At 39.1% G+C, this 17,085-nt stretch overlaps 1 protein-coding gene across 2 annotated transcripts in view; it reads left to right on the top strand.

The window, feature by feature from the left end:
- The window catches only part of Fmn2 (formin 2), a 279,413-nt gene that overhangs the window by 108,786 nt on the left and 153,542 nt on the right, over positions 1-17,085 (top strand). For both annotated transcript variants that reach the window (XM_087906102.1, XM_048436401.3), the window contains one exon: positions 8,989-9,076. In XM_087906102.1, the coding sequence (XP_087762228.1) occupies positions 8,989-9,076 (88 nt within the window). The remainder of the gene's footprint in view (positions 1-8,988; positions 9,077-17,085) is intronic.

The following is a 17,085-nucleotide window of genomic DNA, read 5'->3' as shown; positions in this document are numbered from 1 at the left end:
GCTTGTTCAGTTGGGTGTTACTATTTGCAATTTGCTCATGTTCTCCTCCAAGGCTTAATAGTCATTAGCATGCCTATCGATGTGCTCATGTGTTATACACTGTTGGTACACTATGCTGTGCTCAAATGTCTGTGTGAGGAACAATGGTCTTTATGTTCTGTAATTTTGCTCTGGAATTCACCTTTACCTAATCTCTGTGGTTGGCTGTTTTTATCTTACCCCACTCTCTGAAGTATTTGCCTTATTGGATCTGTCTACTTATCCCCTAATCTAATACCCAATTTCCAGAGAGGCTATTGTGTGCCATCTCAGAAGAAAACAGCATTCTCCCTTAGCTAGTTTTGGAGAACAAAACTCTTGTTTGGGCTTTACGTTTAAATTATAAACAAATTATTTAGTTTCTTTTTAAAATTTCTGATCTCAGTGGTTATAAGAAACTGTATAAAACTTCAAATTATCTGGATATCTCATGTTGATATCATTGTAATTATCTTTATTTCATGTAATACACACAAATAAATCATTTTTAAAAAGTTTTCTGAGTGAACAGCATACATAGTTGTAGGTATAATCAAGTAATTATTTAAATATGGTTTAAGTTAGTTACTCAGTATAGTTCATATCATATTTCCATCACATATTAGGAATGTTACAAAATGACAGATGTGATTTGTAGTTCATGACTTGAGTTTAGTGGTAGGATAGCTGCCTACATTTACCCAAAGGATTCTCAGTCATACCACAAGGACATTTGCTCAACCTTGTTCATGGCATTATTTGCAATAGCCAGAATATTGAAGCAACATAGATGCCCCTCAACTAAAGAATGGATAAGGAAAATGTGATACATTTATACAATGGAGTACTACTACAGCAGAAAAAATAATGACATCTTAAAATTTGCAGGCAAGTGGATAGAACTAGAAAAAAACTATACTGAGTGAGGTTACCCAGATACAGAAAAACAAATATGGACTTACTCATAAGTGGCTTTTAGAGATTTAAACAAAGAATAACTGGTCTACAGTCCACAACCCCAGAGAACCTAGACATTAAAGAGGACCCTAAGAGGGACATACATGGATCTGCCTAGGAAGGAGAAAAAGACAAGATCTCCTGAGTAAATTGGGAGTGTGGGGTAGGGGTGGAGGTTGGAAGGGTACAGGGAAGGAAGAAACAGGAGTGGGGAAAATGTATTATTCAATTAAAAACAATAAATTATTAAAAAAGAATAGCTTCCCACCATTCATTACCTATTGACTTTTCATTAATTAAAAATTTTGCATTAACACCAGATATGGAATTTTTAGAAAACTATATATTCTATGAGAAAGTCACTCTTTATATCAGAAATGGGAAACTTTTTTTAACTTAAAAGATCAGGGGTATATAGTTCACTGTTGGAATGTTGATTTAACGAGGATTCAATCCCTGGAGCATGAAATAAAAAGTAAAAGCAACAAAAATGATACATAGGTGTAGTTTGATGTCTAACAAAAACCAGAAACTATTTTTCTAAGGTTTCGGGAGGACTTCTCCCGAAATAGGGTGTACTATTTCGGGTGTACTATTTAAATAGGGTGTACTATTTAATTTATCAGTCATCTTTCCGAGTATTGAAGTGAATAATATGGCATAGTTTTTCTATCTGGCAGTATATACATTTATGGAGAACGCCCCAGAAATTACTGTGGCAAGTACATGTTCTAGTGGGAAAATATAAGATCCTGTGAGAGAAAAGAGGTTCTTAAGTCAGGCCTTAGAAGTTGTTTGAGAGGCTGGGAATGTATAGAAAAGGCATCTTAGATGAATAAAGCTTCATCTTTCCTACACAGTGAGTATTCCATTTGTCCATTATCCTGATGTAAAATAAAGCAGAGACACAGGGAGCACAGAAGACCTAGCACAGGGCACTGACAGGGTGAAGACAGTGCAAGGTCTTCATCTGGGCTTAGAACTGGGATTCCTGAGGCTGTACATCTGGAAGGAGACTGTAAATGCTGGCACTGTGGGATATGAGTTGGAGACTCTGGTGACAGACTAGAGGGACTAAAAAAGATTCATCAGTGGAGTCCAGTGTGTGGCTGGCTGTGATCCGTGAGAAAGAATGAGTCAAATGCCCCCACTGGGATGACTGGGGATGTAGGATGGCTGACTGAGATGTATGGACGCTGAGACAGAGCTGATTTGGCAAAGGACATTTGTTTCTACTTCCTGTTGACATCTGTTAATTCACCCCAGTGTAGGCCTTGCCTGTTGCACAATGTCTGGTCTGATGTTTAGTATATGTATCAGTTAATATTGCCTTGGGTCCTCTGTGATAGAGGAGAAGTCTGGGCAGCAAATGTCTTCACCTTGCGACGGAGTGTGATGGAGAAGATGGCCAACTCTGAGTTTTCTTTTTTAGCCTGAGAGAATAGCTCTGAACCTGAGAGCAACACAAGCTGTGATTTCTTATAGCCTCTTCCAGTTTGGATGTTAAATGTTTCCTAAAGGTACCTGTGTTGGTTTGTTACACCAAGTGGTGCTTTTGAGAGGTTAGGGAAACTTTTACAGGTGGGAGGGCGCAGTAGGATTTCTTCAAGTCATGTGGGACATGCCTTTGACAGGAATGCTTCTCTCCATTTCTTTTGTCTTCCTATCGTGAAAGAAGTGGTTCTCCACACATAAAAGTGATAGAACTCATCAGCCATGGTTGGAAATCTACAAAGCTATGTAACATAATAAATCCTTTCTAAGTTTATCACCTTGGGTATTTGTCATAGTAAGTCAAAGCTAACTCATACTCCTTGCAATCTATTTCTCAAAATGTATTCTCAGGGCTATACTGTGTTGTCAGATAGGCTATGAAAAATGTAATGTTAGCTGGGCAGCCATGATGCCCAGTTTAAATGCCAAAATTGTATGGCTGTAAGATTAAAGTTTTATAAGATAGTCTTAAATGTGACAATTGGCATAATAGTCCTTTATTTTGTAAATTGGACCTACTTAAAATTTAGTCATGTTGAATCGAAGGAAGGAAGACATCTAAACAGAAGGTTCTAGAAGATATTGACCAAGAATAGTTTGCTAGGTAGAAGATTACACATAGTTGGCATTGTTAAAAAGACCTTAAAATGTAGGGAAAAAAACCAACAGCAACAACAAAGCTAGAGACAATTGCTTATCAAGATCACAGCTTGTATGGGAGCAACTATAGAAGAGAGAATCAGTACAGTGCAGTAACTAGCAAAAGAATCTCAGCAATGTGTATGGGTTTGCAGCTCAGTGGTAGAGCGTTGTATGTACAAGGTCCTGGGTTCAATTCCATAGCACAGCAAAAAGGAAAGAAATCCCCAAGGAACTACTTATGAAGGCAGGAAGAAAATGAGGTAGGATAATATTTGAGAAAAGGGTAAAATTTAAGGTGACTGGATCAGAGAGAGCAAGAACAGGAAAGACTGTGGAACACAACAGAAAGTTTTAGCCAACATCAATATCATGCCCTTATTAGGCTTCTCCCAGAGCATCCACTGAGGAATGTGTTCTGTTACAGAAGAAAAATGTAGGGGAGGTTTTATTGAAATTGAGGACATACACTCTGGGTCATGGTTATGTCTGAGGGTGGCTTTATATGCTCTACTATTTCTGTGCTAAAACTGCCATTAAAATACCAGGGTGTGATGGCTATACACAGTGAAAGAAATTATGTTAATTTCTGTAAATAGGTTTGCTTGTGTTGGTTTTACAGTTGCCGAGTAATGCAAACCTCATTTAATTAATGCAAGTACGCAAACCGAATAAAAAACCAAAGGATTTGAGTATGGGGCGTTTGTATTCTCTGGGGCATTGTGGTGTATCTGAAAGTAGAAGTTTCCTAAACTGAATGATGAGCTGGGATTCTGGCTTCTTCGTGCACTGTCTCTCTAAGTATGTTTCTGACCTGGGAATGATTGTCCTGTCTAAGAGGACGGATGTGTAACATGTAGTTCCTTTATGGATCCAGCGCTGAGACTTGCTCAGTGACCAAACGACCTTAGGCTTTACAGATGATATACTTGTTGAACATCTGATCCTTAGCCCCCACCTCCCAAGTCCTGCTTTATCTTCCCCTTTTTTAAATTCAACTGGAGACAGAGACAGAAAGAGAGGAAGGAGGAGAAGGGAGAGTGGGAGGAGATAGAGATATTGATGAGATAGGTTCTGGTTAAGAGTAAATGTGTCTAATCATTTTTATGAACTTGGTAGGTCTTCTTAAACCAATACTGCCCAATATAGAACTCAAGCCATGTATGCAACTTGGAATATTCTAGCAGGCACACTTTAAAAATTTATTGGAAATACATGAAATTAAGTTGAAGGTATTATATAGGATTCAGGGTTAATATCTTGTCTTTTGAACATACAGTCCACATAAAATCACTGAGATCATTGATATTTCCCTTAAAAGAGAAACAAAGCCCGGAATCTTTTAGGTCTGTGCATATTTCCCGTGCCTGGCCAGCCACATGTGGCTCATTGTTCTATATTAGTTACTGTGGTTTTAGAGACTTGGAGCCTGTTGTTCTCTTTCTGCTAATGCTGGTTGCAGTTTGTTGCATGCAGGTCTCCCATTAGGGTAATGTATTAAGGATTTCTCTTTTGTTTTGATGGCAAGAGACACTGGGAACTGGCCTTAATAGGTACACATAATATATTAATATCATGCTGTTTTAAAGTCTCAAGCACTGTTTGGAGGTAAAGCAAGTGAGCAGCAAGTAAATCTTTTTTCCCTTGTGTTTTTAACGTAGTACTGGGCTTTCAAAGCCTCCTTCCTAGTTATATTTACAATGTCTTGGCTTGGCATGCACTAGGCTCCAGGTTCAATTCTAAGACAATAGAAATGAAACAGAACTGGTGGGCAGAGACGTGAAGAGTAATGTTCTGGAGTAACCACCCTATGTCAGACTGCCCTGTCCACTTTATAGACTGCCGGGTGAAGTCAATGAAATATTCACCACCTGAAATGTCTCATTTTGGCTTTTGTCTTGTGCAAATGCGTGCCTAAATTTAACGGGATACCTATTGATTTAATTAGTGCATAATTCTTTCAAATTCTTCTTAACAGAAATTTCTATGTCTAAGTACTCACTTAGGTGATGAGGATTTGACAAACAAGAGTAAAATCAATTTTTAATGATCTTCATGAAAACTTGTGAATGTTTTTCCATTAGCTTGACTACTCTATTATCATATAAGAGAAAACTGTATATAGGTAGTGGAAACAGACCACCATTATCTGTTGAATTAACACAGATCGAGAAATACTAGGCCAACTATAAGATAAACCAATTATATTTTTCTTTGTTATGAGTGGAAAACTCATGAAACAGGAATGAGAAGTCCAAGCTCAGCTGTTTAGTGTGGGAACCACAGAGAGAAAGCGAACCCTGGGCTGCCTGATGTTCTTGGGGTACCTAAAAGGTCATGCCCTATCTTGGTCCACCTCTTAAAGTTCATTGGCTGACAGAAATTCCCTATCAGTTATCTACTTGATGCCATAGACATTCAGACCAACATTATTTAATGCTCATTTTAAACCCATTTCTAGCCATACAGCCTAGTTTGGGTATAGTAGGGTCCCACAAGTATCGACTGGAGCCGTTTTATAAGGAGCTATCGTTATGTTCTCTTCCGTGGCCAGATATTGTATCTAGACAAAGCATACCTGTGACCACTGCTATAAAATGCCAGGGAAATAATGTAAGTAGTAAAAAAGAAAAAAAGAAAATAAGAAAACATTTACAACTATCAGAAGACTTCTCCCAGTTCATATGTATCTGATTTTTGTTTTGTTTGTTTGTTTGTTACAGGAGCAGAGGTGAAGAACAGTAAAGCTTTTGTAAAATCAAATGCAATCATGAATGTGTCTGTTTTCTCCCTAATTATAGTATTTAAATTAATACCTCAGTTGATTGAGTGAACCCATTTAAGATAAGAGATGTCAACATTTCTTTGTGTTGTATGTTCGGCTTCTCACAATTGTCCCTTACTGTGATATGTGAGCTCCTTGCGAGACACATTGCCGAGTGTAGCAGCCAGTTCCACCACAGTTTTTCGAAGTTTCTCCTGCTGCTCCTATTGTTTTTCTGGGTGAAAAGTTGGCCCTAAAATACCGCAGTTGTTGTCTAGAATACATTAGGGTGGAAACAGGAGAACTTCTCAATGGCATCTTCTGTGCTTCACAGCACTGGCGTCCCCTAGCAGCTTGGGTAGACTCGGGAATCAGCTTGTTTTCCAGAGTCCAGATAATTCAGTGCAATTACAGGGTGGGGTGCACTGCTTTGTTTCTTAGAGTCCATGCTGGCAATTTCTACAGCCTCCTGCCTACCAGGGAAGTCTTTAAGAAACCTGTTGCTGTAAGGGAATTAACTAGATCTAATATGACTAGGAAACCAAGCCAATCCTCTTAAAACTCTGATTATGTGTCCGAATACTGTAGATTTCAAATGTGTTAAATCTGTGCTTTCGACATTTTGCCTATGAGTCCTTGGGTTCTCTGACTATGTTGTCTGTAACTTTGGTTACCGCATCCTGGGAATATTCTAGTTTGAGAACTTTGGGTTCTTGTTACCCAGGGTGTTGGCTAAAGGATAGAAGAACTGATTTATAATACAGAGGTTGACTTTAAAATATAGATGGTCTGCAGCCTCTATCCTTTGAGAGTTCTATCTTCTTTTGAATGTGTTTCCTTCTGGATGGTGCTAGACCCTTCTTTATATTGTCTTATGTATAGGAATATAGATTACGACTTGGAATTGAGTGTTTCTGAATTAAAGTAGAAAGGCCAAGTTGCAGGAAAGAACTGTGGAGCTTTCAGTATAACCTTTATAGAGACTGTCCCCTAACACGCACCACTTGGGTTCAAAAAATAAAGGTGAAAGGTCAAGAAGCAACAAACAGATTCTAACAGTTGTAGAAGGGTTCTTGGACATAGGGAAGAAGGGTGAATGAGAAGGATGAGACTCTTCAGTGACTCCCCATGGGGGGCCTCACCCTCTCTGAGAAGTGAATGGGAGTGGGTTGGGGAGAAGATGGGGGAAGAAGGAAGGCAGGAGGGAGAGGGAACTGGGATTGGTATGCAAATTAAGACTGTTTTAAAAATAAAAAAAAGAAGTAAACACTGTCATTCAGATGGAGGGCACAGCTTCAGAAGACACAGTATTGCCCTTGACTGACTTGATTCCTACCCATTATGTTGTACAAGCAGAAGCAGGGAAAGGTCTAAATTGATACCTAGATTCCACCTTTGGTAGACAGAAGAAAAGTGGTGGGACCCTTATTCCAAGATCCAAAGAAAAGAAGGAGATATTGGCTGGATATTTGGGATCTGACTCCTGGGATCTGACTCCTGGTTTAGACATGTCAGATAGACATTATGTAGGAAACTTTATAGGAGATAACGTTTAGGAAATAGGAAGCTGCTGAATGAAGGAGGGATAGATGCCATGGGAGAGAAATTGCAGATTGGAAAGAATGGAGTACAGAGAACAGAACTGAGGCTCATGTGGAAATTTAAGACAGAATCGTAATTATCTGACTTCAAAAGGAAGAATTGTCAGAACCATGACGAGGAGAGTAGCTAAGGGCATGAACAACATGTTAACACCTCTGGGAAGTAAAATGACACACAAATTCAAGTGTCCCATTGCACCAAAGGACAAGAAAATGGTAGAAAATTACCAGAAGTAGCATAAGTGGGGCCAGATTGCCTGCCCCTGAACTCAGAGATTGCTGCTCATCAGAATATAACCTACTTCCAGACACTGCATTTTTAACTTCTTAGCTCTGAAGGAAACAATGTTACTGACAGTCTATTGAAATAATTCATAATCATTTGAAACCAGTTTTTTGTATGTTCAATCTAATAAACTACATTAAGAAAGAAATCAATAATAAACACCTATGCCATTGTTCTTCCTCAGAGACCACAGGATCTCTTATGGGGGGTTTTGTCTTCCATATTGGAATGTTTTTAATACGGATGGGCCTTCTGGTATTATGCTATTTTAACGCCCATCCCCATTCCTACCAGGAGACCAAGAGTACTACTTTTGCTTTGATGAATAGCATTTATGCCGTAGACTTGTAATAATCAGATCACCTGTCTCTGATTATTTTATTAGTTTCTTGGCTGACCCAACTTAAACCAAAAGAAAGACAAGGTCACGGGAGGTAAGAGCTTAGGAGGCAGCAACTGATTCTGCTATTTCGACTGTAATCACTTTTCTTTCCCCTCACTATTTCCCTTAGCAGATTTAAAAGAGAACAGGAAAGTTAAATAGACTTTGCGGGAATAAAAATTTTTTAATCAGGAAATATTGGTAGTGTGGTTTGCTGGAGAATGTAATTCAAGCATGGCTAGACTCTAGTAGTTTGCCCACCTCTTTTGTGGGAGACTTGACTGGGTCTGTACTTGGATTCTTTCAGACTTTCTAAACAGCTAGACTTGGGGCCAGGCCAATGTGTTCCTTTTAGTATGATACTCATTGTCTTTTATTAATTAGTTGGAAAATTGTTCAACAAATTCTGATCAAACGTAGAACGAAAGGAGCTACCAGCAAAAGAAGGACCACCCACAAGACCTGACTACCTAACGGAGCACATTTTCTGTGTTATAGAACAGATCTGATCTGTAGATTATCTGTGTGTAGTTTTACTTTGCCCTTGCTGACCAATCTTCCAAAATTTCATCTTGAAAACTTCTCAGGTAGTATATGATCAAAGGTGTAATGTTATTCTTTAGGAAACTAGACTAATATCCTAGACCCCTAGCAGTTTGACTTCGAGGCTGATGATGAATTTTCAGAAGAAAATGACGGATTTTATTGGTTTGGTCTAGAAAACCCCAAAGCAGTAACAAATGGTGTAAGCGTTGCTCTTTAGTGGCTCTTCATGTAGGGTTTTAAAATGCGGCTAAGCATATTAGGGTTTAAGTTAATGTTTCTCCTTTTCCTCTTCCTTGAACAGGTTGTCAAGTTGCTTAGCAACAAACGATCACAGGCAGTAGGAATTCTAATGTCTAGTCTTCATTTAGATATGAAAGACATACAACATGGTAAGTATAAAAATTAAAATGAAGTCACTTAATACTAACATTTGGGCTAAATTGTGTGATGTTTGTTAGAAAGTTCTACCCATGCAGTTAGTATATTTCCTATAACACTATATATAACTTCATGGTTTTTTTTTTCCTGCCAGGTTTCTATTAATATCATTTCATGCCTGTTCTATACCATGTTTAAGGTCCAGTTTTCACATGATGTTTCTATTCTGTTCTTTTGTGATAATCTAATAGCACAGACAGCTTAGCTTTTAAACTAAAGAATGTGTTCCTTATGGTTCTAGAAGTTGCAGGGTGAAGATCAAGACCCCAGCACAGTTAGGCTTTGGTGAGGGCCCTTTCTGGGGCTTCAGACAATCATTTTCTGCTTGTATCTTGCTTGAGGTAGAAAGAAGCCAGTGAGCTCTCATTTGAGTTTTGTTCATAAAGAAACAAATCTCATTCCTGAGGGCTCCACTCTTAAGGTCTGATTAAGCTCAAAGACTCTACTCCTAATACTGAGACATGACCAGGGCCAGGGTTGGGGATTGGGAATGCAACACACAAAGAATGGGGTCTCAGTTTGCTGCAATTCAACTTACTTTGTAGTTATAAAAATTTAAATTTTGTATCATACAAGGCACGAGTCCTGTTAGCGCTGTAACTAGTTAGACTGTGTCTGAATGCCGCCATGCAAAAGCTACTAACAAATACTAATGTGAACCAGATAGTGGGTCTCCTAGCCATTAAAACTACCCAGAGAAGAAGGGCCCCAGAGAGAAGCGTTAGTTGAGCCTTGACTCTTGGGTGCTTGATGGATCAGCCTAAAATTCTAAACCTGACCAGTGCCTCCCAGTATGAGAGTCACAGATGCGCTTGTTGCATTTGCTCTGCTAAGGATGCTCTTGGGATTAGGGCTGGCAGTTAGGGAATAAATTGCTGTGCTGGGTGAGGAACTGAAAACAGGTGTTACAAAAAGACTGAATGACCATCTGTCCACCGAGATGTATTTAAAACACTGGATGGAATACAGGACTTGTTCTTTTAGGTCCTCGTGGTCCAAGATTCCAAGATGCTGAAAGAGTAAAGCAACTTAATTATACATATGACTTTCTGATAGAAAACTGGGCATTCTTTTCCTGGGTATTTCAAGCAAGTATAGCATAAACTCCAGGGTCTTCTACTATAGAGAGATGGAATTGCTTTGTTTGTTTATGTACATGTTTATTTTATTATTTGTGTGTGTGTGAGTACACGTGTGTGTGTGTGTGTGTGTGTGTGTGTGTGTGTGTGTGTGTACATGCACATCTGCCTGTGGAGGCCAGAAGAGGGCATCAAATCCTTTGAAGTTAGAGTTAAAGGCACATATGAGCCACGCGGCCTGGGTTTTGAGATCCAAACTGGGGTTTTAATGATAGAGCAGTAAGCGTGCTTAACCATTGATCCATTCCCCCAGGCCCTGAATTCCCTTTTCTAATGATCAACGGAGGTGATTGCAAATTATGTTTGCGGATTTGCATTGTGGATTGTGATTTCCAGAAATGTAGAAGAAAGTACTTTTTTTATGCTGTTTTAGCATAAATTTTAGTGGGCTTATGAAATAGTTTGGAATTTGGGTGATTTGTAACATTGTCTAAATGGCTCTGGTGTCAGTACTGTGACACATTCTGCCTTATACTTTGCAAGTATTCCTGTGCCGTAGCTGGCTATCATATATATGTGAGAGATGGTCCAGAGATGGATAGGAGAATTAAAGAGAAGTATTCTGAATCTCCCTTGTGCTGCCCAGAGCCTTTGAATAGATTTAAAGCAGATTGAGTTATTCAAAGGAATGCCAATTTACCTATTAAAAAAATATGGTTTCAAGTATAACACAGAGCTTATAAATCTTGAAAATGGTTACTGGCTTTCTAGTTTCCCCATTTGTGAATGCGGATTCTGTTTGTTAGTCCTAAAATATCATGGGGCATAAGTCATAAATAGCACTAGCGTGGCATGCCCTGTCAAGTGATGAGTAACTCTTAATCAGAATTTTAGTTTTTATTAAATTGTTTTGATGGAGAGGAGGCTTCCTTGGGCTGAGACATTTGGGGTAATAGTCACAGAAAAGAATGCCAAGGCTGGCGCCAAGCAGCACTTGGTGTTTCTGAAGCTGGCAGATGTAGCCCAGTTAAGTCATAGAATGAAATCTGAAAATAATGATATGGTCTTTTCCTTCAGTCAAATATTCAGCTCGGGTTGAGCTAATAATGAGAACCTTATGAACAAAGGAGTCCGCCTGACATCTGTGTCTGTGGTACAGCCAGCGAGAGTTCATTGAAAATTTGCTTGCTTAACATGCAATTCGAACAATAACATGGCGTGAACGTCAGTAGTTGACGGGTCACACAGAATTATGCATAAGCTTTATCCTATTAGGTTGTGAAGGGAGTGTTTGAGCCCTGTCGAAACCCTGCATACACATTCTCTGAAATCTTGGCTGCCTTCACATCTGGACAGGGAAGAAACCATACCTGTTTGTCCATGTCGCTGGACTGTAGGGTGGGATCTCTCAAGGTCCTGTAGTATACTTCACTTCTAGGATATACCTCCAGTACAACAATCTATGGAAATGAAATCATTACTAATTTTGGACATGAAAGTGACTACAAAATTTATCCGGACTTCCAGTCTCATAGAAAAAAAAAATCTTTGCAGGCTAGGTTTTGTGGTCACTGTTTTCCATGTCATGTGACTTATTAGTGGAGTGGATTGGACTTGATCTCAAGTCTCTTCATCAGGCAGGGATGCACTTTTCCATCAGATTTGTCACTACCCCCGATTGGACTTTTCCTGCTGTCAGTGCTGGTATCTCTAAGGTGAAGTGTACAGTACTGTTTTCAAGGTTATCCTAAGCTGTCAGAATGGACACTTTCTGGGATGACATGCTACAGAGCCATCTTGCTCATCCAGATATTGCTTTCACCTACAGGCCAAGTTAGAAGTTGTGGGATAGACTCACCGCCACAGAAAGCATCTTATAACTTTTATACACAGAAGAATATCTGGACCTGCCTCATCTCACTTATATTGACCAGAACTGTTTTGTTTCCCATTTCAAAACATTAGAAAATCTAGAGTTGACTTTGCTTTGCTGTGATTCTAATTTGAATGCCTTGTTAAAGTGACAAGAGTGAGATTGGCATCTAGAAGTCAAGGTCTAATTATAATCATAAAACACACACACATGCATACACAAATATGTATGAAAAATAATATCCTTAGATACAAATATAAAATGGGAATAAAATGGAAACATCATTCTGCTACCAGATCAAACTAAAGCAGGCTTCAGAGCTAATTTTCTTCCCATAATACAGATAAATATTTAACAAATGTTTATTGAACAAGAATAAAATCATTTAAATGCACTATGTAAACAATGAGGTTGCCCAACTTGTCCTTCTGACCTTTGATGAAAGATTTATCCTTAACAGATACAAGCCCATCACGGAGGGAGAGTCTATGACCCATTAATCTGCAACAGACATTAAGAAATCAAACCCAGGCTATATCCGGATCCTAAAACTCAGGCAACATCCTTAAAGACCCGGGTTATAGCGCTTAGGAGATTCTCTACTCTAGAAGCAAGGAGTTTAGGTAGAAAATTCCAAGAGATTTTACCTAATCAAAATATTTTGAAAAATTATTTTCTTCAAAAATATATTTTTCTCACCAGTAAAAACAAATTGTAGAAATTAGCATGCTAATTTTTGTAAAACATTTTGTGTGGGCTCTGTGCTTTGGTACTTTGAAGTATTAATCTAGATGGAACTAGCTGAGTTTGTGTTAGCTGGGACTAGGAGTGCATTTTTCTTACATTGTGCTGGGCAACCAACCGTTCCCTAAGACATGGACCTCTAATGTAGCACTAATGCCTGCCCCTAGAATTGAAGCCTGAACTGACTAGAATACTTTCATATTCCCTTTGCAAAGTTTGGATAGATTGTAGAGATTAGAGCAGGGAAACCCAAATATACAGCTATTGACTCTAACCATAGAAATAACTTCAGTATCCTGCAGGGATGATGAGCCCAAGGTAATAATAGTCTTGGTTCCTTCTGACATTTAATGTGTGCCATTTTAAGTGAACTGAGTAGACCTATGAGCAATAAATTCTAGATTATGTCCTTTCTGAATGAGATTTCTATCTTGTTTAAACCTGAGTAATAAAAAGCATTAAATAATAATGGTGTAAACTACCAAGCCTTCCATAAAACAATCTCAATCAGTATTATTTCTGTTGTTAAAGAGTTGTTTTATTTTTTCATGAACATTTTTAAGTGCATACCTGTGTTTGTGCATATGTGGGTGTGTGCATATGAGTTCATGTGTCTTTGGATGACAAGAGAATGTTTCATATTCCCTGGAACTGGAATTACAAATGACTGTGAGCCACCTGCAGTGTTATGATTGCTCAGGTGTGTCACTATACCTGATAGTTGTTTGTGTGTGTGTGTGTGTGTGTGTGTGTGCGCGCGCATGCATGTGTGTGCATACACACGTATGTGGGAGTACAGGCATGCATATACCATGTAGAGGTCAGGAGATCCCTTTCAAAATCTGATTCAATTATATTGATCTAACCCAGGTAATCAAGACTTTGTGGCTTGCACTGTTACCTCCTGAGGCATTTTGCTGTCCTCAATATTGTTTATGTTCTAAGAGTATTGATGGTCACCCAAATTCCCTAGTTATTGATTTTAAGGAAATGAAATTATGAATGATTTTCACATTTGTGAATTACATGAGAAAAAAATTTGAAAAAAAATCGAAGATAAAAGTTTTCTTGTCCTGGGTGTATCCAAGTTTAGATAACTCAAATACTTACTGAAAGAGCCATAGTGAGTAGTGCAGTTTGAAGGTTAAATATCTCCCAGTGGCTCACATATTTGAATACTTACTCTCGAGCTACAGTAGCTGTTTGGGGTGGTTACAGGCTCTTTAAGAGGATGAGCCTCAGTGGACTGGATGGTGAGGTATAAGACTGGGTAGTTAGCTACCACTTCCTATTCCCCGTCTGCTTCCTGAGCGCAGATGCAATATATGCAACCATCCCCCTGTCTCTGCCACCTTGCCTCTCCTACCATACCTGCTTCCCTAGATTTTCTGCAGTGATGGACTAGACCCCTCTGAAACTTTAAACCCTTTTTCCTTTACTTGCTATGGTCAGGTATTTCATTATCATAGCAACAAGAAAATAACTAAGTCAGTGAATGAATGAACTTGCTAGTGAGGAAAAGCAAATTCTAAGTACTGATACTGAGCATAGCACGTACCAGTGGCTCTTCCCCAAGTTTCTAATTGCTCAGGGATCATAGAAGGATTAAATGGCTGACCAGTGTCTAGTCCTCGGTATCTTTCAGTTTTCCCATTTTAATATTCATAAAGTACTTTTTTTACTTCTCAGTATCACTACTTCCATGGAATTTTTAAAAACCCTTTCAGGTGTCAGGTAACAGTGACTAGAGAAGAGGCTGCGGGGCCCGGAGCCTCAGTTTTGTTATAGACTCATTGTTTGTGCCGGATTCATATGTTGAAGCCCATTCTCATTGTGATAGTGCTTAGAGGTCATGAAGATCAGACCCCTGTTACAAAATCCCTGCCCTTCGAAAGAATAGAGAGACCAATGTGCATTTCATCTTCCTCCTTCCCTCTCTCCTCCTCTCCCAACCCCTTCTCTGTGGCACAGCAAGTGGATACAAATAAACAGCTGTCTATTGGCTACAAGCTGTAAATGAGCCCATACCTTTAACACCATTGATGCATTATAACACAGTTAGCCTTGAACTCGGCGTATACTGTCTTGACCTCCCTTGCGAGTGATGGGTTACAGCAGTGCTGTCCCATGCTGATGCATGTGGTACTGGGGACTGAACCCAGGGCTTCCCCAAAACAGGATTTTGTCAATTGAGTTACATCTTCTGCCTCTCTCAGGACCTAGGTATTGGACTTCCCATCCTGTAGAATGGTAACAAAATAATTTTCTAAGATGTGAGCCACTGATTCAGAGGCAATGACAGCCTAAGCTGACTGAAATGAATTTGAATTCCAGTTCTCCCACTATCTGGCGAGTTGAGTAAACCTGGGAAGAACCGTGTCATATTCTGATGCTCAGTTTGCTCTTTATTATAAACTGGCCAAGATTTCTTATTTATCAACACATAGCACTTCCCATGTTAGACACTGAATTCCCTTCCATACTTCTGCCCTTCTAAAGCAATGACATACGTTTGTAGATCTTGAATGTGTTTAAAACAGAGACATCCCCCCTCCCCAAATCGCCAATAGGAGAAAAAAATGTAGGCTTTTCTTTCTTGATTATGCCCAATAAGTTTTCCTGCAAACTTTTGCTGTGGACCTGAGGCAGGAGTAACACACAAAAGCTGTTCCTTCTCACAGAGTTCGGGAGTCAGAGGAACAAAGGGGAGGAACTGGGAAGTGCAATGCCAGGGGATCATGTCTGAGTCCTGTTATTTGTAGCCAGGGTTAGAGAAATGCTGAATTTAGCATGTGGTCATCCCCATTTGTGTTTTCTGAATGAAGATAAATATGAGAATTATTTACATCAGTGGCTTTTAGGAGTGGAGCACAGCTGTATCTTTGGACGGTGTTTTATCTCTAAGGAGAGCAGTTTGTTTTGGAAACTTGAAAGGCCGAGGGCTCCCATAATTGTGTGGTTTCTTAAACATTGTCTCCATGCTGTGTGAGTCAGCCGCACTTCACATGCTTAGCTCTTGACTCTGGGTGGCACGTGAAGAGAGCAGTCACTGGGTTCTGGCTTTGTTGGGCAGTGAATTCTAGGGTGGGCTGGGAGAGCAGACTTTCTAAGTAGTGACACAGACAGAAGCTTTTATTCCTTCCTGTGACGTTTGATTTTTCCTGGTAGTCACTGTGGCTTCAAGTTATGAGTAAAATACACCAGAACGCTTTCTTTAAAAACACAAAAATTCTGGACTGGGCCTTTCTGAACCCCTGGAGCTCAGAAGGTTGTCATTATGGTGACATTCACGTGTGTTTAGGTAACCCACACATGGAGCCATTCCTGTACCCTGCTGGGCAGCCACTGAATCATGTTCTTCATGCAGAGCTTTCTATAAACAAGTTGTAGATTAGAAACTCCAGGTCATGTTTTTCATGCAGATTCTAGTTTCGTTCTCGGAGACAGGGTTGTTTTTTTTTTTTCACTTGCCTATTAATTACCAAAAGAAAGTTTATCCATAATCATTTGTTTATTTTTGTATGTAATGCTCTCAAAAAATTAGAGTCAGTGTGGGTAATGTTGTATTTTCCTGTCATGTTTTCCAGTGTCTGGTTACTTTATGAAACTGAAGTTTACAAGGCTTTGCTTAGACATTGCTTCATGCCTCCTCCCCTTCTTTTTCTGACCTTTAAGTGTTTTGCTCCCATGGAATATAGAATTTTAAGGCCTGATTATTCTTTTTATCAAGGCATTAAAATCATAGTAAATACTGATGGATAGTGGACTGAAGGTTTTCACTGAAACACAAGTCTGTTAGAAATAGAAATTTGGGAAGAGGTGGGCTGCAGGGAGCCCCAAGGAGCTTTTTTTTCTTTATCAATTGTAACCTTGTTGTTGGAGAAAAAGACATGTGAGATAGTATGCTTTCATTAAAACCGACTTTCAGAAATTCGATATCAGAATATGCCTTAATTTAAAATAAAGTTCATTACTTAGAGTTATTTCTTACAAAAAAAGAAAGGCCTCGTATATCATTTTAAGTTACACATAGATCATTATGTCCAGGGAAAATAGTTACTGTTAAGTCTTTTCTTACAAGCTCAGCAAAATCCCCGAGATGAATTTTTTACATTTTTATGGCACTCTGAGAGTTGGATTTCTTGATTATGCTTTTATGGGCAAAAGCAACACAAAACTTGGGGTTTGCTAAGCTGCGAACCTGTGTTCTTTCTCTTTGTTTCATTTCCTATATGACTTACGTATCATGTATTTGCTTGCTTAT

The sequence above is a fragment of the Myodes glareolus genome, chromosome 5 (assembly GCF_982192425.1).
Source record: "Myodes glareolus chromosome 5, mMyoGla1.1, whole genome shotgun sequence".
Lineage (NCBI taxonomy): Eukaryota > Metazoa > Chordata > Mammalia > Rodentia > Cricetidae > Myodes > Myodes glareolus.
The sequence above is the reverse complement of the archived record's forward strand: the minus strand, read 5'-3'. Positions and strand labels throughout refer to the sequence as shown.